The sequence below is a fragment of the Miniopterus schreibersii genome, assembly GCF_964146895.1.
Source record: "Miniopterus schreibersii genome assembly, chromosome: 13".
Taxonomy (NCBI): domain Eukaryota; kingdom Metazoa; phylum Chordata; class Mammalia; order Chiroptera; family Miniopteridae; genus Miniopterus; species Miniopterus schreibersii.
In genome coordinates this window covers 54,730,232-54,750,114 of record NC_138113.1, presented here as the reverse complement: position 1 = coordinate 54,750,114, position 19,883 = coordinate 54,730,232, and the positions used below count along the sequence as shown (strand labels likewise).

At 52.5% G+C, this 19,883-nt stretch overlaps 1 protein-coding gene across 1 annotated transcript in view; it reads right to left on the bottom strand.

The window, feature by feature from the left end:
* The window catches only part of CNGA3 (cyclic nucleotide gated channel subunit alpha 3), a 39,144-nt gene that overhangs the window by 4,086 nt on the left and 15,175 nt on the right, over positions 1–19,883 (bottom strand). Inside the window, exons 3-6 of the mRNA XM_081156148.1 lie at positions 14,653–14,766; positions 11,872–12,051; positions 3,155–3,259; positions 878–984 (exon numbers count right to left, since the gene is read on the bottom strand). Coding sequence (XP_081012274.1) covers positions 878–984; positions 3,155–3,259; positions 11,872–12,051; positions 14,653–14,766 — 506 coding nt within the window. The remainder of the gene's footprint in view (positions 1–877; positions 985–3,154; positions 3,260–11,871; positions 12,052–14,652; positions 14,767–19,883) is intronic.

Below are 19,883 nucleotides of genomic sequence, written 5' to 3'. Positions count from 1 at the left end.
GCTTCCTGCTGAATCTTAGGCTGCCAGGGACAGCACTAAAACATAAGGAAGGGTGGGGCCAATGTCCGAGTCAGAGTGACCTGTGCTACTGAGCTTGGTCGGCCCCATGAGCTGGGCACCTCCGGGAGCTCCTGTGCCTTGGGAGGCTTACATGACTGTGGAGTGGACCACCACCAGGATGAGCTAAGTCACCGGGGCCACATAGCTTGTTGCTGTGATCTGGTGGTGCTTATATTGACAACTATGGAACAGTTTTTAGCTAAAAAATCTTGGAAGTCACAAGCAGGGCCTCCACTAGCTTATGTGATGTCTTTGTGCAAATTAGAAAAAGGTGCCCTGAAGATGCATGGCTTGGGGCTGGGGAGAGGGTGGAGTTTAGCCCCCAGATGCAACCAGAGGCTGTCTGTAGAATGCCCTGTTCCAGATTTTAGGTCTTCATATTGAATACTCCTCTGAAAGCCACCAAGTAGTACATCCTGGGTCCTACAGCTGTCCAAGAGAAGAGGGACTGGGCTGTTTCCTGCTCCCAGTGAGCTGGGCTGGAGGGGAGCTTCACAATGATGACGTGGCCTTCCTATTTCACAGGTGATGCGAAGGAGGCCCAGAGAGACAGCTTGGCTTGCACAGGGTCACACAGCTCATTGGGATAAGAGAGCCCAGAGCCCAGGTGTCATGACCCCTGCTCAGAATCCTGTCCAAGGGGTCACTATAGAGGAAGCTTGAGGCATCCCCAGACCTGCTTGGGCTCTCGTCATCAGGGGTGGGTAAGTCTACCCTACTGTTCTGGATCTCCCTGAACATGGCTTGGTCCCCTGGACCCCTCCTGATGTGGGGCCTGTGGCTGGGCCCAGAGGATCCTGGTCGGGGACACACTCACCGGTCCTGGCGCGCACCAGCACATCCAAGCTGTAGAGGACATCCGCAGAGTAGTCCAGGACCAGCCACAGCATCACGTGCTCAGACTGCAGCTCATCAAAACATGCCCTAAACCAGCGCGACAAGGAGCCGGGTGTCCGGGGCAGGGTCCTCATCTGGGCACCAGCCCAGCCTGCAGGGTTTGTGCCCAGCGTCATCGCCCCAGCCTCTGATGAGGAGACCTAGTCTTGGAGCTTTTCTGTCCTACGGTCACATGGTTAAGAAGAGCTGGGACTGACCCCAAAGAGTGGGCCATGCTGCTGCTGAGCAGTCAGCTCGGAGGCCCCAGGGGGCAGTTTCTCTGGCCTCACTGGTGGAGTCAGGGGAAGGGGCTGAGGACTTGCCCTTTCTGGGGTCAAAAATACGAGAATTTCTGGGAGATTAACAACTGAACAAACCAGGAAATATTTTCTACTTTTAGATCTTTATATTCACTGTTTGTCATACAGACAATACCCGCAAAATATCCCTCATTCCTAAAAGGACAGCAGCTTGACTCTATCCCCAGGTGTGCTAGGAAGGGCCCTGAGTTCTCCCCCACTTCACCCCCCACTTACCCTCAGAGGAGCAAGAGACTCCCCCTTGCTCAGATAATCCTGAAAGCCCCCACTTATACCCAGAGAACCGTGGGTCTCTGCACCCCTGTCCTGTGGCCTGATCAGGTGGCTCCAACACCCACCAGGAGAGCAGGACTCACCCCTGCATTCTTGCCTGGCAGGCTAGCTCAGGAAAGCCCCAAAGCCCTGTGAAACCTCACAGATTAGCCCTCTCCCCTGAATCCTGGTCCTATCACTTGCTCAGGAAAGCTCCAAAGTCCTGGGTACCCCCACAGAGCAGCACCTCTCTCCTGCACCCCAGTCCTCCCCTGCAGGTGCTCAGGAAAGCCCTAAAGCCCTGTGAACCCTTACAGAGCAGCCCTCTCCCCTGCATTCTGGTCCTACTATGCACTTAGGAAAGCTCCAAAGTTCTGTGTACCCCTTGAAGTAGCCATACCTGCTTTTCAGGCTTGCTTAGGAATGGCCCGTAGCTCCCCTGCCTCCCTCCCCTGGGCCTCCTGTCTACCGAAGAGCAGCAGCTCACCTTGCATCCTTTGTCCCACAGGCCTGCTGGGAAGAACCCCCAACCCCTTGCTTACTCTCAGAGTAGCAGCTCACCCCTTATCTGTCCTGAAGTTTGCTCAGAAAAGCCCAAACCCTCCTGTGTACCCTGAAGGCCTGCTAGGAAACTTCTCAAAGCCCTATCCCATCAGAAGAGTAGCTGCACCTGCTTCTCCCCAACCCCCCCACCCTGGAGCCCCTCAACCCTTGCATTCTTGTCTCCAGACTTGAACAGGAATGCCCTAAAGCCACGGGTCACTCTCAGAAATGCAGCCTTTTTGTCCCTGCATCTTTGCCCTCTACCTGGCTCAGGACCTCCCAGAACTCCACCTACACCACTGGTGGAGAAAGGACACATCCTTGCCCCCTCTCTTGCAGATCTGCCTGCCCAGGAGACCAGCAGCTGCCCTGTCTCTTCTGCAGCTTTCTCAGGAAGCACACAGCCCCACCGTACAGTCCTGCTGGCTCGCCCAGGCTCGCCCAGCTCCCACCTACCTCAGAGGAGCAGCATCTACCTAGGAGAGACCCAGATCCCCCTCCCTCTGCCTCTTATGAGACGAGCTGCTCACCCTGCCTTCCTCTCCTGCAGCTTCCTGAGAAAGTTCCTGAGCTCCCTGGAATCCCAGGAGGACAGCAGCTTGTCCCTGCACCTCAGAAGTACATGCTGGCCCAGGAATTTGCACCCTGTCCTGAAGGCCTGCTCAGGAGCACCCAAAGGCCCTGGAACCCTTCATAAGAGCTCACTCTGCACCCCAGCACAGAAAGCTGGGCCCCCAGCTTATAATCAGAGAGTAGCTCCCCTCCCCTGCACCCCGTCCCACAGGCTGCTAGGGAGAGCCCCACCCCCACCCTGCCCTCAGAATAAAGGCAGCTAGCCCCCTGCTTCTTCCTCCTACAACTCCATTAAGGCTCCAAGGTGCCAGGAACCTTGCTGTGGGTGCGAGCACAGGTCCCACCAGTGCATCAGAGAGCCTTCACGGAGCTCCTCCAGAGCCGCCTCACAGATGGAGGAACAGCTGCGTGGTGGCCCAGAGGAGCCAGGAGCCAGGCTCTTGATTGAGACTCAGAGTTCGGCCATCTAGAGCCTGGCTGCCCTCCCTCTCCCTCCCTGTCCCTGGGGGAGGCCCCAGCCACACCCCTACCTGCACACCAACAGGCACCAGTTGTAGAAGACAGGCAGGGAAATGACGGTCAGCCAGCGATAGTACACGTTGCTGGCGGGGTCCACCACGATGGTGCCCTTCTTCCTGGAAACAGACCCCACAAGCAGTGCAGTTGCTGAAAGACCACAGCTTTGGAAGGCCTTAGACACCTGGCCTGGCTTAGGAACCCTAGGGCAATCATGGGTGAAGCTCAAGAGAGGGTGGTCCCAGACAGTGTCCTGTCAGTCTCAGGGGCCACATGGGTGTCCCTGCATGGGAAGACAGGCTGGGAGGCAGGGCAGACTCTGGAGGTCCTTCTCAGTTCCCCAGAAAGCCAAGTTGCCTATAAAATCATGGAGGTGACATCCCCGTGTGCCTGGTGGCATCCTCCATGTCCTCAGGACCCTGGGAATGAAAATGCAGCATGAGGCTGTCACTCAGGGCTGCAAATGGAGTCTCAGAACCATCTGGGAGCTTTGTGAAAATGCAGATCCCAGGGCCCATCCAAACCCCCCAGGGCCGGAGCCTGCCAAGGATTCTGAGGCAGCTCCTCTCAGGACAGAATTTGGGAGCCTGGGGCATCCCCTTGGGAACGCATTCCACCTTGCTCACATCATTTGCAAGGATGTTCTAAAGGCTCATTTCCAAGCACTCAGGTCCTACCTCTCCATCCAAACCACCAACCCAGGTATCGCCTAGGTGATGTGGCCAGCACAGAGATGAAAGGTAGCCTGGGGTGTTCTCTGTTTTAATTTCCAGGATTTTCTGAGGAATAGCGATTATAGCTGTGCTGAAGATTCTTTTCCTTTGGGTCCATGTGTCTCCTCCCCCAGCTCATATGCTCCACTTCCGGCCCAGGTCTCTCCCAGAGGAGACCCAGGCCTTCCTGCCCTCACCCGGACTCAGCAAGTGCAAGACTGCCGGCTCACAGACAGGATTTGGACTGTTCCAGCACTTCTCACTGGGTTTGGGTTGAGGTTTGTGACTATAGTATTTTCATGTGCCCAGGAGAAGGCCACGGCTCACCTGGGCTGTGTGGACAGCACTTGTGTGGGCAGATTGAACGCCTGTGGGTGGGGAGTGCACAGGTTCACAGGGACAGCCACAAACTGCTCCCCCGAGGCCACAGACCACCCTCTCTACCAGTCAGCCCCCCTTGGGTCCCAGAGCTGGGCCAGGACTCCCTGCAGGACGAGATCCTCACAGGATCTCTTAAGCCTGACTCTCCCAGGACCAACTCCTCCTCGGCAGACCTCACCAGCCTCCTCTCCAGTGCTGCCCTGAGGCCTGGGGTCCCAGGTCCTGGGTCCTGGGGTGGAGGGGGGTGCGCACGGGCTCAATGTGACCACTGAGCTCTCTTCGGAAGCACTTCTCTCAGTACTTACTCCTCTTGTTTTAGGCAGTTTTCCTTCCTCTCTTCTTCCCTCCTCTCTTTTTCCTCCTTTCTTGCCTTGTCACTGGATGACACAGGGTGACATTAAGCAATTTTCACACACCACAGACACTGTCACATGGAGAGGGTGGGCTGGAGTGACAGGGAGGAGAGGCCGTGGGGTAGAAAAGGCACCTACGGAGCCCTTTGTTCTAAAGAAAATGGTGTGGCCTGCTGATTGTTCTCAAAACCCATCTGGGCATTGGATGAAAACCTGGCTTTGGGGAGAAAGCTGGGGTGCAGGAAGGAGCCAGCTTCACACAGGAGAAAGGGAGCGAGTGCCTGAGGCTGGGGGTGGACGGCCCCCTCCCTCCCCATCGCAGGAAGGCCCCCATGCCCCCGTGAGTGCACTGGCTTCACTTGCTCCCTCTTCCCTGGCTGTCGTTTGAGGACTGGGAGCAGTCCTCAAGGTGACCTGCTAATAGTTACAACAGTTCTGCAAGTCAGGCATCACGGCCCACTGAACAGCTGAGGAAACCGTGGCAGAGGGTAAGGGACCTGGCCTGCGTCAGGGGTCCCCCAGAGTCACCCACAGGCCCCCAGATTCCCCATTCCATATCCTGGAGGAAGGTGCTGGATGAGAGATAAATGTCTGCTAATGAAACACCTGTTGAAAAAGATCAGCGCAGTTTCCACAGCATTTCCTAAGGAAATAATCCAAGCTGCGTGCAAACGTGCATACAAAGGAATGAGCAGGACCGCTACTTATAAAGTCAAAAGGCTTCTAGTCGGGCAACGTCATCGACAGTGGATCCGGAGGCCCCTTCAGAAGCCGGTGAAGCGTATTCAGCGACCCCGGGAAACGGGCCTCACGTTTAGCGGTTACGAAGCAGACTGCACGGAGTTTATAGTAATAGCTGCATTCATCGCGTTGCTGCCAGAACAAACTGCCACAAATGCCATGGCTTAAATGACCCACAGGGACCCTGCAGGTCTGTAAGTCAGAGTATGGCATGGGTCTCACCGGCAAAAATCAGGGTGTCACAGGCTGTGACCCTTCTGAAGACTTCAGGGGAGAGTCGCTTTCCTGCTCATTTGGACCGTTGGCCGAATTCGATTCCTTGCAATGGTAGGACCAGTGTCCTCATTTCGTTGCTGGCTGTACGCTGAGGGCATTCCCAGCTTACAGAGGCTGCTCCATCCTTGGTTTAAATCTTCTTTCCTTCAAAGCCAGAAACAGTGGGTTGAGTTCCCTTCAACATGCCACCACCCTGGTTCTCTGCAGCTGGCAAAAGTTCTCTACTTTGAAGGATGCCTGGGATTAAAGGGGCCACCCAGATAATCCCGGGTCAGGATCATCTACTCTCTCAAGGTCCTTAAACCTAACCACATCTGCCAAGTCCCCTTTTGTCATGTGGGGGATACAGCCACAGGGTGTAGGGATCTACCAGGGCTTCACGGGGAACCATTGCTCTACCTACCACTACCTTCATGGGGTCAATGTTGCTATCTGGGATAGGCTCAGGCTTCAGGTCTCTCCTCAGGTTGCCATCCAAATAACCCTGCAGGAATCTCTCAAGAGCCGTGACATCGCTCAAGAACTCCTCCTGCAGGACAGTCTCCTCCTTCGGCAGGTCTGGTAGCAACCACAGCAACTTCTTCAGCAGTGCTCTCAAAACCTAAATCAGAAAGTCTGTGGCTGAAGGTTTTGCAGCCAGCCACAGTAGAGTTTGTGTCCAGAATCCATTCAGGAATTTCTCAGCCACTGTCATCACTGTGTTTCTCCAGCAGCAGGGACCTTTAGGGTTTGTCTCAGGGTCTGTGTTGGCAATAACCTTTGCTAATGGAACAACTCCTTTTAATCTGGTAGCTAGCTGCAGCTTCATACTCAAGGGCAAGCCTCTTGCAGTGTCCACACCAGGGAGCGAAGAACTTGACAGAGTATGAGGCCCACAGAGCCCATGTTGGAGATGTGACTCTCAAAAATTATCTTCGGTGAGTTCCAGCAAGTTGGAGGAAGCTGCTAGGTGGGCTAGGTCAGTGAGAAGCAGAGCTGCGTGGAGGCAAGGTGAGGTAGGCCAGGCAGGAGGATCGGGCTCTTTGAGGATTGCAGGGTCCGGGCAAGTGACAATGCATCCTCTGCCTGAGCTCACACATTTGGCCCAGGTGGACCTGCAGCCTGAGGTCCCAATCCCTAAGCCTGGTTCCAGCTGTAATCTGAAATTATTCTGCTTAACATACTAGACAATATTTATTGAGCACTTACTATGTACCAGGCACTGTTCTAAGCACTTTACATAATTAACACATGTAGTCTTCACACAAACCTGTAAGTAAGACACAGTTACAACATCTATCTTATAAGTCAGGAAACAGAGAGGTAGGGCAACTTACCCAAAGTCACAAAGCTTTTAGGTGGCTGAGTTGGGATGCAAATGCTCTTAACCAGTGTCTGTATGAAATATATTCTATCTATCTATCCATTTGATTTTTATACCTAAGAAAAACTGGGAGGTATCTTTGCCAACATGTTAAAAAGGGTTTTCTCTGAGAATGGGATCCCACCGTTAACATGAAGCAAACTTTTCTAGGTGTGCATGCTCTTGTGTGCTTTTCTGTGTTTTGCAAGTTTTTGACAATGTATATATGAATACATAAAATAAGAATAAAATTTATCAAGCTTGTTAAGTGAGAAGAGGAAAGACAGTCACCCATGCTCTGTCCTCTTGGATCTCCTGTGATATGCCCCCAAGTCCTTTCTGTGGCCAAAATCTTAGCATCAAGATACCAGCAGAGGGCGCTTCCTACAAGCTTATTGAGCAGGCTAAGCCTTGCTGGGAGTTTGAATTGCACCAGGTTCAGGTTTCTTCGTCCAGGATTCTGGTCCCTGATTTCGGGCTTTGGCCTTTCCTCTGGCTACCAACCTGCTGAGAGCCTAGGGAAGACCCAGCGCCATCCAGCTGCATCCCCAAACCCACCCAGCACTGACCCAAAAGACCCACTCGCAGCCGTAAAGTGATACTGGTTTTGACTGGAGCAGTTTGATCAAGGAGGGAGAGTCAGGATTCATGGGACTAAGTGAAAACACCAGAAGTGGTGGAAGAATGGGCGTGGGTGCCCATAAAAATTATTTCTGTACCTTTGTGTATAGGTAGCCCTGTTTGGGGCAGTGTCCAGTTTTGTCCCTTGGTCCTTGGCTGCAGGGCTGGACCCATGATATGAGCCCATCTGAAAAGATTTATAGGAGTTCAGTGCAGCCAACACCATACACCCACATCCTCACCCACCCATGTGTCAGCCCCAGGACAAAGAAGCCTAGAGACCTCCAGGACCTCGGTCCATGGTTTCTAGTGCCCTGAGCCTTTCTCTGACCAAGGGACTAAAACCAGGTTTCAAAGCTGTTATTATCAGGTTTGGCTTTAAATCAAGCACATATTGCAATAGCTATTGTTTTGTAGCTGAAATAATTTCATTTTTCTTGATTGCTAGCATTTGGGTCTGTGGATGTGATGTCCAAATTCATGCAAACAAAATGCAACTAAGTTTCATGGAGGGAAATGGAAAAATGTTCTACCAGAGAAACAAAGGGAAATAACAAGAAAAAGCCCTGGTACATTTCTCTTTCGATTGAAGTCAAGACATTGGCATTTCTTGCTGATATTGATGGTTTTCCCTAAGCTCCAACTGAGACATTCTCCTCCAGCTATTCCCATGATATTCCATGAAGAAGGCAGGAAAATGGTGCACATGCACTAACACACATGTATGATCACACATTGGGCTCTTGGGTGGCATTTGCCATAATCACTCGTCACATTGGTCTGCGTGCTCAGCATGTGATAACAGAGGGTCACCATTTCTAGAGGCTATGCTCTGGAAATATTTAAATTTTCTCTTCCACTGCCCTGAGTCCACCCTCCAACTTGGCCCCTGATCGACTTTAGGACAAGAGCGTTTCATTGGCACCTAGGAGCCGGAGGTTCTGTGGGGGCACCCTCTGGTTCTGCACTCAAGGGGCTGTTAAAGCTTGAAATGTTTATCCCATCCACCCCCCTGCTTTATAGATAAGAAATTGAGACAAAGAGATAAAAGGACCTGCCCTAAGAAGTCCCACAGATCAGGTCCCTCAGTTTGTCCTGGGGATGGAGTTCCAATAAAAGGAACAGGATTCTAGGACTATCTGAGAGGATGGGAGGGAAGAAGACTTCAGGAGGGAAGAAAGCTGGGCATCTCCGGGGAAGAGGGAGGGCGAAGGGCCCTGGGGGAGCAGGGGTACTCGCTCCTCTGCTCCCCTGCAGGTGCTGGCACTGTTTCTGGCCAGGGGCGAGCTGCTGCAGGAGGCGGAGAGAAGGGAGCATGGGAACCTGAACTCAGCTCCAGCTCAGGGGCCCATCGGCCCCAGGTGGTTATTCCAGCGCCCCTGCCCCACCTCCCGGGCCTTTCCACACGGCTTGAGGGACAGAGGGTGTCGGGGACTAAAATGTGTTGTGGCTAGTTTGCTCCGGTACAAGCCTTGCAGGGAGGGAGGGTGACTGCTTGGCTAACCAGAGGCTCCAGAATAAATGGGATCGACCATGTGACTCCATCCAGCATCTGGCTCAGGTTCAACTCTATTTCACGCAGTTTAATTACGCGAAAGTGGCATGAAGGGCACAGCCGTGGACCTAACATGGCGTCTGCCCTCGGGTGCTCTCAGGTGAGGTGGGTCGAGTGCCTTGCACTCAAGAATGGACGCAGCAGCAGCAGTGACAGCCTGCTGCCCTCGTCTGCAGAGACCTGGCTTGTAAGGGCACCCCCACTCGAAGATGCAGTCACAGCCGTGACTTCCAATTTGCAGAGCGAACACAGACCACGGGCAGAACTGTCCCAGTGTCTCCTCTCCCACCTCCTGCCCTCACATTCATCTCAACACATCCGGTCCTGCCACCCTGATCATGTGAGAACCCGGTGGGAGGTGCGACTGGTTTTGCTCCCAAGTAAACATTTTTAAAAAGCTGAACAGCACAGTACTTCAGGGTCAAAGGTATTATCTCCAAGTGGTCAACTACCAGGGCACATTTGGGGCACGGCTGGTGCGGGAAGCCAGCTTGGCCTCATCGAGCTGGAGGGTGGCTTGCCAGTTCATGGTCACTGCAGACACTCATAGGAGACCTGGAGACCAAAGCCAGTGGCGCATAACACCCCAGCCTGACCCTCAGGGCCCCTCTTCTATGATGCCACTTTGGGACTTCTGCCAAGTCACCCTCTCCTCTCCCAGGATTACTTGGGGATTGGTTCCCAGCATCTGGAAACCCAGGAAGCAACACCTCCTTGTGAGACTGGGAAGGAGCGAAAGCTTAGCTCCATGGATGCAGTGGCCTATGCTGATCACACCTCTGGGCTGGCTGTCCCACAGCCCAAACCCACTGCACTAAGACTGGTCTCTGCTAACATTTTGTTTTGCCAGTGGGACTTTGCATCAAAAATTCAGTCTTCCTCCCCCAGGAAGCCTCCCTAATTGATCAGCTACTGTCTTGCACCATCAAATTCATCTACCCACTCTGAACCTTCCTGCAAGTGACCAGCATCTGTGATGTAGTGGAGCCTGGCACCATAAGGTGCTAGCTCAACCCTCCGCTCATCTGGCCACACTGGGAAATCGACAGTCTCATGTTCATTTCCATAAGTCTAAGGTTGTGGAGAAGACAATCGGATCAGTTTAGCTGAAGAAGTCTTTGCTCACCCAAAAGGAACTGAGGGGTCTGGCTTGCTTGCTAGCAAGCCCCTTTCCCTCCCTTTCCTTCTCTTGCTCTACCTTCCCCACCTTCTCTGTTTCTTGAGCTGCCAACAACCCCCATTTCGTCTTTCTGGCTCAGCAGCGGACAGCTCTCAGGCCCTGCACTCAGGAAGGGCCTTCACGGTCTGGGATGCCTGGCCCTGGGAATGTGGGATGTTCCTGCACAGGTCCTAGCCAGTACCCAGCTCCCTATGGTCCCCTTCCCACAGCCCAGAGTACCCAAGCATTGGCAGTCCAAGCTCACGTGAGGACAGGAGTCCAGGAATGTTGCTCCAGGGGCCTTCGCATCCCAGTCAGCAACCCTCACACCTTTCCCCGCCAGGAGACTAAATCTGTGTTTCCCCCAGTGGACACTAGCAAGAAATTGCCCTAAACTCCCATATTTTATCTTAAATATGCGTGTGCATTTTGCGATCTACTGCATATCTATAATAAAAATACCCCTCCCCAACACACGCAAATAGAGAAGAGCCCTCCTGTTTCCAAGGCTTCATGGCCTTCATCCCCAAGGCCCTCCAAAGCCCGTTTGAGACGCCCACAGCTGAGCACTTCTCATTAGATACAAAAGCGCACAGCATTTTCTCTAACACTTACACAGAGACTGTCTGCTCTGCAGCGACCATGCTTACTTTTACCTCTGCATCTTATAGGTCTTGGCATTACCTAGAGAATTCAACCTAAACAGCCTTTTAGGCCAGTTTTCAGAAAGCAGGTTCTGAGATGTTCCAGAGGCAGAAGCTCAACTTCCCCTGCCGTCTCCCCTGTCCAACCCCACAACTGCCTCCAGAGTCCTAGAGACCCTCTGCTGCTCAGTGACTATTGACTCAACCGGTGGTGGCCCAGGGGTCTCCCCACTGACCATGGGCTGGGGGACTTCTCAAGAACAAGAGAGGAGAGTGGTAGTAGCAGTGTGGGTGTGAGGTGTGGGGTGTGGAGGTCAGTCCTGCCCCAAATGGCACTGGCCACAGGCTCCTAGCTGGGCAGCGGGCTGGCTAGATGATGCCCAGACCCCTTGTCCTGCAGACCCTTTTCCTATCAAAAGGTGAAGCTCTCCCCACCCCCACCTTAGCCCCTCCTTGTGCTCTTCCCCACGGTTTTAACCTGATCTGGAACATGAATGGTTCCCCTTGAAAATTCTCACCCACCTGCAGACCTTCTTTCTGGAAAAATGCATGTATCCCTCTGCAAAAAACAGTACCATTTAGGCTCTCCCCGAGGAGCATGGGTTTGTATCAGGGTGGGTTACAGTGCAGTCTAGGAGGAGGGCCCTCTGGCGGACAGAGATGGGTGAGGCAAGCACCCCCATGTGTGATTCTGAGAGTACCAGTTCCAGGGGACACTAGCTGAGCCCTGAATAGAGTGGGGTCAGGGGTCGCATGAGGCTGGGGACTCTGGGGACAGGGTTCCTCTCCTGCAGGACTTCTGGGACTGGGACAGAGACAGTTAGAGCACTTGGGGCTCCCCTGAGACTGAAGTCTTCTTCAAGGAGCGGCTCCCAGCTGAGCTAGCCAGCGGTGCCTCCTGCCACCTGTCTGCTGCAGGTGGCCCATGCTCCCTTTGGCTCCTTACCTGCTCTCTCCGTCTGCTGGCTCTTCGCTGCCCACATTGGACTGGGCACTGCTTTCTCGGCTGGACACCTCCTTGAGCTCGGCTCCGTGGAAACGCTCCAGGAACGAGTCAGGTCTCTGGTCCTGGTGGCGTAAGTGCCTGGAAGCCCACACGCGCAGTGAGACGATGAGGCGCCACAGCCTGGAAGGGCAGCGACGGGCAGTCAGTGCACAGAAGAGGAAGACAGAAAAGCACTCGTCTCCTTCTAGGTCCCGGACTCAGGCTGCACCTCACTCTGCCCAGGCCTTTTATTCCCGTCTCCTCTGACATCTGCACCTAGAACACGGCTTCCTCGGTAAGGGACGCTGTCCTCATAATGGCCTTGTCCTTCTAACACCTTGACTCTCCAAAGGCATGAGCCTTCCAATGGACATGAGCAAGCTTTTCTGCTCACTGTTCTCTCTCTTTTTTCTAATGTTTTGATTTTTTAGAGAGAGAGGAAGGGAGAGGGAGAGAGAGATGGAAACATCGACTAGAGAAACACTGATTGGCTGCCTCCTGCAAGCCCCCTACCGGGGATCAAGTCCACAACCCGGACATGTGCCCTGACCAGGAATTGAACTGGTGACCTCTTGGTGCATGGGATGACGCTCAATCCACTGAGCCACACCGGCCGGGCCACACTGTTCCTTTTGCCCCGCGTGGAACTCTGTTACAACTGGTGAAAAATTTAGAGCAAGGTTTTAAGGAAACAAACCCTTCAATACAATTGAGAGTCTTCCCCCAACCCTTGTATTATTGTTTCTTATGCAAACTCTCATTTTCTCCCCTGGCTTGTGCATAAATTCTGTTGCACCTCGGCTTTACCATTCTCCTGGAGTCAGGCCCCCGGGGGGCCTCTGGCCCTGAGACGGTCAGTCCATGTCCACAGAGCTGGTCTTAGCTCCAGCTTCCCTGAGCCCGGCCTCCTGCCGTCCCTGTCTCTGCCAGGAGGCAGTGGGAGGAGAGCTCAGCTCTGTATTTTGGCGTCTGGTCTCCCTGACTTGGCACGGACAGTGCACACCGCAGTCCCCAATAAAAACAGTTCTGAGCAACCTGAAATGAAGTCACAAATTATCACATACTTTGGCCTTAATTACACACTTGTGACCTTAGCTTAAGGGAATAAATTGAAGCAAGAAAATGTCCCAGAAACAGCTGCTTACAGCTGCGGCCATGCAAGTTTGTCGAGGCCCCTCCCAGCCCAACTTGTCTGCTCTGGACACTCCCCCTTCCCCATTTCCCTCTGCCCAGGAGGTGAAACTGAGGCCATACCACCCCTCCAGCTTCAGCAAATGGGCTCAAAGAGGGACAGCTGAACCAGAGTCACCCAAGCCACTCATCTAAGAGCCACTCCAAGATGGGGTTGGATGACTCAAGATCGCATGGTGAAGGCCATTTTCAGCCTGTGCTGTGATATGTGAACAGAGACAGAAACCAAGAAGACAAGCAGAAAAAAGCACCAAGACCTGAAACTCTACAAGAAAATGAAAGGGAAAAGATACTCCCCCCCACCCCAGCTCCCCTCAGGAGCCCCACTGGCTCCATTTCCATGAGGTGGCCGGTATCTTACTTTCTACAGCACCTGGCCCCAGCCCTGCCCTAGCCCTGCCCCAGCCCTCCCCCGCCCCAGGCCTTTTAATTTGAACCGGTTTGACAGCATTCTCTTCCTTGCAATCCATGAGCCTTAAGACAAAAACACTGGAAATCACTTAAATGTCCAGTTATGATGGACAGTGAAATAGATAGTGACAGCATTCTCCATAACGAAAAATATCAAGAATGAATAAAAATTTTTGCGATTATCTTAAGCAAAAACTGCAGAACACATGATTATATAAAATAACTATGGCATTGTTAAAAAAAAAAAATTGGTGCCCTGGCTGGGTAGCTCAGTTGGTTGGAGCATCATCCTGTACATCAAAAGGTTGCAGGTTCAATTCCTGGTTAGGGCACATACCGAAGTTTCGGGTTCCATCTTCAAGTGTAAGGGAGGCAACCCATCAATGATTCTCTCCCCCTACTTCCCTCCTTTCCACTCTCTCTGAAAAGCAATGGAAAAAATATCCTCAGGTGAAGATTAACACACACATACACACAAAACAACAACAGCAACAACAAAATTGGTGGAAGGAACAGTGAGCCCAGATTTGTGGACCCCTGTCATGGGTCAGTGCCCGGCTACAGTGCAGCCCTGCAGCCACCGTGGGGCCAGCCCGGTCAGACAATCTCAGATGATAGTCGGAAAGATGCAATGATTTCCTTCGGGCGGTACAGTTACTGAAGCCCGAGTTCAGACACCATCAGAAGGGAGAGAGAGCCTGGTGAACGTTTCAGATGCTTTTACAAGCAGGCACGCTGTGCTGGTGAGGTCCTGCCAGAGGCTACTTCGGCGGTGCCACTGTTATCTACACGCCGCAGTGGTCCACCAATGGTCTCCCATGGCCCACTGGACTTTTTTTCTGAACCTTCCTTGGTTGGCTTTTTTCTCCCGAATTCTTCCAGAATTGAGCAAGTCTCTCAAAATCACTTTTTATTAAAGCAATTTCAGATAAAGGCAGCTTTTCTTAGAATTTCCTGAGCTCAGGCCACCTGACCCGAGAGAGAATTACGCACTGATGGATTTCTGACGGCTCTGCTCCTGCCTCTTTTTTCTCCAAATCTTCAACCCACCCTGCCCACCATTTCTTTCTCAGATGCATCTACTTTCTTTCTGCCTCAGTTTCCCCCTTCCCAAAGTGGAGGTTAAGGCCCATCAGTTACCTGGCAGGCTCCTGGCCGGTCAAGGAGCCTTGCCTGGATTCAGTCTGTCCTCTGGTCTCCATGGCGATTCCTGGTTGCAGTCCTGAGGATGTCTCCTCGCCTGGTGAGCGGGTCCTAGGAAATCAAATATGCAGCAGGCTGAATTGATTTCAAGCTTATGCACCTCCTGGACACACTCAGCAATGACATGGCCAGATGCTCTGCTTAATAAGGACAGCTGCCGTCACGGTCCTCAACTCAGAGGCTCCCCACTTCAGGTCACACTGCCACGGATCCTTTCCTACAGCAAGTCTGTCCACAGAAAGTAGCTCAAGGCCAGCTGCTGCCATGGGCTCAATGAGAGAGGTGAGCCAGCGACACACTGTCCTGGTCAGAGCCCTGGGAGGGAGAGGTCCCAGTGCCGCCACCTCGGCCTGTGGCAGCCTTATCCACACTGATTCCAGACAAGGGTTTTGGTTCAAACTCATCTCTGCCTAGTGAAATCCTATCTTCTAAGGCAAGATCGATTGCCACCTCCTTCAGGAGGCCTTCCCTAGTGTTTATGGAGTTGCCTGGAATAAGACCAGTGTGTCTGGGAATATTTTCTTTTCTTTCCCTTTCTTTTAAAACCTTCTGGGGCTGCGGTTAACCAGCCTGATTAAAAGCCATCCAGGCATTGGCCTCTAGGGATTTGCAAGTCCTGAAGAGCCCAGGCAAGCCAAATTAATTCTATCTCATGACCTACTCCAACCTAATCAGCCCTCTAACGAGGTGATAACGGCTGAGGAGGGGGCAAGAATTAATGTCAGAGAAAAAGCTCCAGTTCTCTCCACTGAGTGATTAGACATCAGAACCCTGCACCCCAGCGGCTGAGCTGGGCCTCCTGCTCCCGACAGCACCCCTGTGTCTCCAGCAGGGGGAGCTCACTACCATCCCATGTCCTGTCCTGCCTTTGCACAGCTCTGACTGCTAATAGGTTCTCCCCTCCCTCTGCTTCTCCACGTCAAGACTCCTTTCTTCTGCTGGAACCACACATTTCCTGCGTCTTCTCCATGGCCGCCTTCCGTGATGGGACGGATCTCATCCCTGTGCTGCTTTTCCAGGCTCAAACCCTCAGCTCCCCCAGCTACTCCTTATCAGGTTCAAGTCTCTTCTTCATCACGGTCATTCTCCTGGGCGCAGGTTCCTGCATTCTTGCCTGACTGGGTGGGGAGGTGAAGACCATCCTGCTGTTACTGGAGCCCAAGCCAGAGGTCTTTGTAGGCTGTGGGTTTGTGTGCTTTTGGGGCCCCCATCACCAATTACTATCAGCCAAAACCCAAAGTCCTATAACGTGGCTGCTCCGTGAACAATTTGTTTGTTGGAAATAAGTATTGGACCTTCCCATTTATCTGAGTCACTTGATGTTTTGAGATTCTTGGTATGCAGTGCATAATACTAGCCTTTCCTCCCAACTCCGTCTCATTCACAAACACAAACTGTGTAACACACATTGACTGCTTACTGTATGTCAGCCATATCCATTTTATCATTTAATCCCCATAATAACCCTATAAGAGAGGAAAACAAGGTTCAGAGAGGTTAAGTAACTTTCCTAAGGGCACACAGCCAAGTGGCAAAGCTGAGATTTGCATGTAATTCCATCCCATTCCACACCATGAAGCTGCCCTCCGTATTTTCATATATGGTACCAATTAAAACAGAAGTTGAATAGGACATGGCTGAGGACTGAGCCCTGTGGCTTGCGACTAAAAACAGGGCTCTGATCCACCACCCAGCTGCGCTATGTAGACCTGTCTCTTTACTTCCAAACCACTTAACTGAATTCTACCCCTATTCCCATAAGAGACCACTCACATCTCATCCTGATACATATGAGATCTTGTCCGGCCCCGCTGCAGTTAGGAAGCTATAATTCAGTTGCCCGTCTGATATTCTGTATATTACATGGGTGGAATGAACCTCCCAAGGCACCTCTCTCAGTTCCCGGAGGAGGAGCCAGGGGGACAAGTGAGTCTGTCTGTCCAGCCCCTAGATCCCAGCAGCTGGCACAGAGTGGTGGGAGGTGGGAACAGCCGGGGGAGCTCTGCCCTGGCACGTGCTTCTGGAAGACCTGGAGGCAATCCCAGGGATGGGGGTGTTTTGTCCCCACCGGCAGCTCCTCCGGGAGCTCTGGGCACCACACAGCCAGCCCAGTGTTTCTGCTGAGTCTGGTTTCTGCTAATTACGTAGGACACATCCTGAGACCAGACTTAGTGCATTAGCAGCGGAGGAATCAACACCCATGACATCAGAGCTTGAGGCCTGCGAGGAGGGCAGAGCCCATGCGATTTCAAAGCAGGCCTGCTGCTTGCCGCTGTGAGAGCTGTTGTGTGTGGGCCAGACCTATGACACCCACTAGGAGGAGAGGGGCAGAGTGAGAGGCCTAGGTCCCATCCTTACCTCAGCACCTATTAGCCAGGTGGGCTGGTCACTCACCTTCCCTGAGTTTGTTTTCTGGTATTTAAAAAGGAAAGAAAGAAAAAAAGAGGTGATTTCATGTTGATTTAAGTGTTGTTCACAAACTCAAGTCCAGAAGGGCACAAGTAGCCGTGAAGAATGAAGGAGCCTCACATGATGTAAGTTCAAGGGACTCGAAGGGGCCTTTCTTTCCCATGTATCTCCGCACTTGGTTCTTTTTTGTTTTTAATTTTTTTAATCCTCACCTGAGGATATTTTTTCTATTGGTTTTTAGAGAGAGTAGAAGGGAGGAAAGGAGAGAGAGAGAAACATCGATGTGAGAGAGACACATCGATTGATTTCCTCCCACATGAGCCCCGACCAAGGCCGGGGATGGAACCTGCAACCCAGGTACCTGTCCTTGACCTGGGAATCAAACCCATGACCCTTCAGTGCATGGGCTGGCACTCTAACCACTGAGCAACACTGGCCAGGCCAAGGAAGACACTTTTGGCCTTCAGTGCAAGAACCTCCCAGGGAAATTCAGAGGCAAGAGAGGCGGGGGCTGCCAGGAGCTGGCTGAGGGGCCTGATCAAGGACTCAACAGGGCCTCAGTCTCTGCAAAATGAGCCGCCTGCCTTCCCACTCACAGACCCCAGCTCTGGGAGGGAACAGTGCTTTTGCAGGAAGAAGCCCATGAACTTGGTAATTAGCGAGAACAAGAGCAAGGAGTGCGACACAGTGAAGGGACTTTCTGAAAGACAAGTTACTTTCCCCCGTGCAATGCTCATCCCCACGTTTATTTATAAAGAGGAATTGATGTTCCTGAGGTACAGTTTCCTGTTACTGAGAGAGGTCAGAGGCCTGAGACGAAGTGGTAATTAACTTTGCCCTCTGTGGAGCAGCTGGTGTCATCCTCCAGTGGTTTTGGGGACATGAGAGCAAACAGAAGTGACCTTTCAGAACAAGAGTGGAGAGCATGAGACCATATTTGGCTTCTCCTTGCCCAAGCCCTGAGGAGCCTAAGTGAGCAGTAGGCACTGCCGGTGGCCGCGTGTGCCCAGAATGGAAGCCACTGCCTTCTTTCCTTCTGCCTGCGAAGCAGCTGAAAATGGGGGTGTGTGTTTTTTGGGAGGGGTTGATACTTGCTCAGGGATCTGCTCAAGGGTCAACACAGAGAAGGTGTCTTTTCTGTGGGACACAGATCCCTAAGCCCCAAAGCTCACCTGAAATAGCTGCCCCAGGACATTGAGACCCTGGTCCCCCCCCCCCCCCCCCCCCCCCCCGCCGCCAGTCCTGGCTGCAACTTCCTATCTCAGATTCTCAAGTCTTTCCCTAGTGTATCATCTTCAGAAACACACCAGGCAGCTCTTAAATAACTGAGTCAACTGAACAGATCTAAATAGAACAGAGAAATTCAAGACTTCTTATTTCTGGTATTTTTAGGGTATAAACTCAATTTTTTGTTCAAGTGAAATGTTTTCATTCTTCCTTATCACCATTAACAGGGAAAATGGCCCCAGTGATTTAAAAAGAGAAACAGAAACCTGCGTATCCATTTTGGTAAAAAACCTGGGGCAGGGCCCTAGGGGGAGGAGGCCATGGAGTCCCTACCCTCTGGGGGCTCAGCACGGGGCCCCAGCACAACTTCAGACATCACTGAGGGTAAAGAGTGACTAATGTTAAGGACACACAGGCACAGTTAGTTCTCCCAAAAGCTTTCTAAAAGGATTTGAATTTCAAGGCAAAGGTCTGTGGTTTGTTCAAATACCATTTCCTCCCTTAAGATAGTGATTTGAAACTTTAAAATGTGTTACGTATGTGCCAGAGTCCTGTGTTCACATAAGTCTTACCGGGAAAATTTGTCTGTGGTTAATAGATGCTGGGCCCCATGGGGAAGTGGTGGAGGGGTCTCGACCCCACTGTTCCACTCCTAGCCTGAACACAGTTCTCAATCTGTGGTGATGCCACGGGACCCATTCTGGAAACTTCCATCTGTTAACCCATTCCTGCCTCTAGGAGATAAAGAAGCGTTCTTTCCCTCTTTGTTTAAAGTCTTTGCCGAATTTCCATGGAATTCTGTATTCACTTGTCAACAAGCTTTTCCCAAATGAGCAGCTGGGCAAGGGCTCAAGTGCAGCTAGGGGTGAGACTTGGTTAGTGGTCAGGCTGAGAAAGCATGACTGGGACACAGGCGGGAAAGGGCCAGATCCAGATGTCGGAACAGCTGGGGCTCTGAGGTCAGAGGAGGAGAAGGCTTCCAGCCTGGGACACCAGAGAAGGCCCATGGGAGGGGGACTACCGTCCGAGGCTGACAGCGAGTGTTCACGGGGCACTTACTTCAGGCAGGGACAGAGCCCAGAGCTTTGGCCTGTTTGAACCCCACTACAGCCCTCTGCGGTAAGTGCAGCATGTTGTGCAGATGAGGAAACTGAGGCTTGGAGCAGTTAAGCATTTTTTCAGAGCTGGTCAGTTATGGGCCACTGTTCAGGTCAGCAGTCTGACTGGTGCTGTTCGCCATCCTGCTGGTCAGGGAATGGGGGGACGGAAGAGGGGAGTGGGGGGAAGGGGGAGGGGAGGACAGTCTCACCCAGGAAGATGGCAAATAGCATTGCTGAAGGGCATGGATTCAGAGCTCTGACCAGTGTGGCTGACCAGCCCTGAGACACTGTGAGCCCAGTGTGAGCCCGAGGGGAGTCTCTCATAAGCCAGAGGATATCACTAGGTGTCAGGTGGCTCAATGAGCTGGCAGTTCCTTTTGCAAAGGCTCCTCTCCCAGGAGACCTCGTGGGCCCTCTCAAACAGTCAGGCTT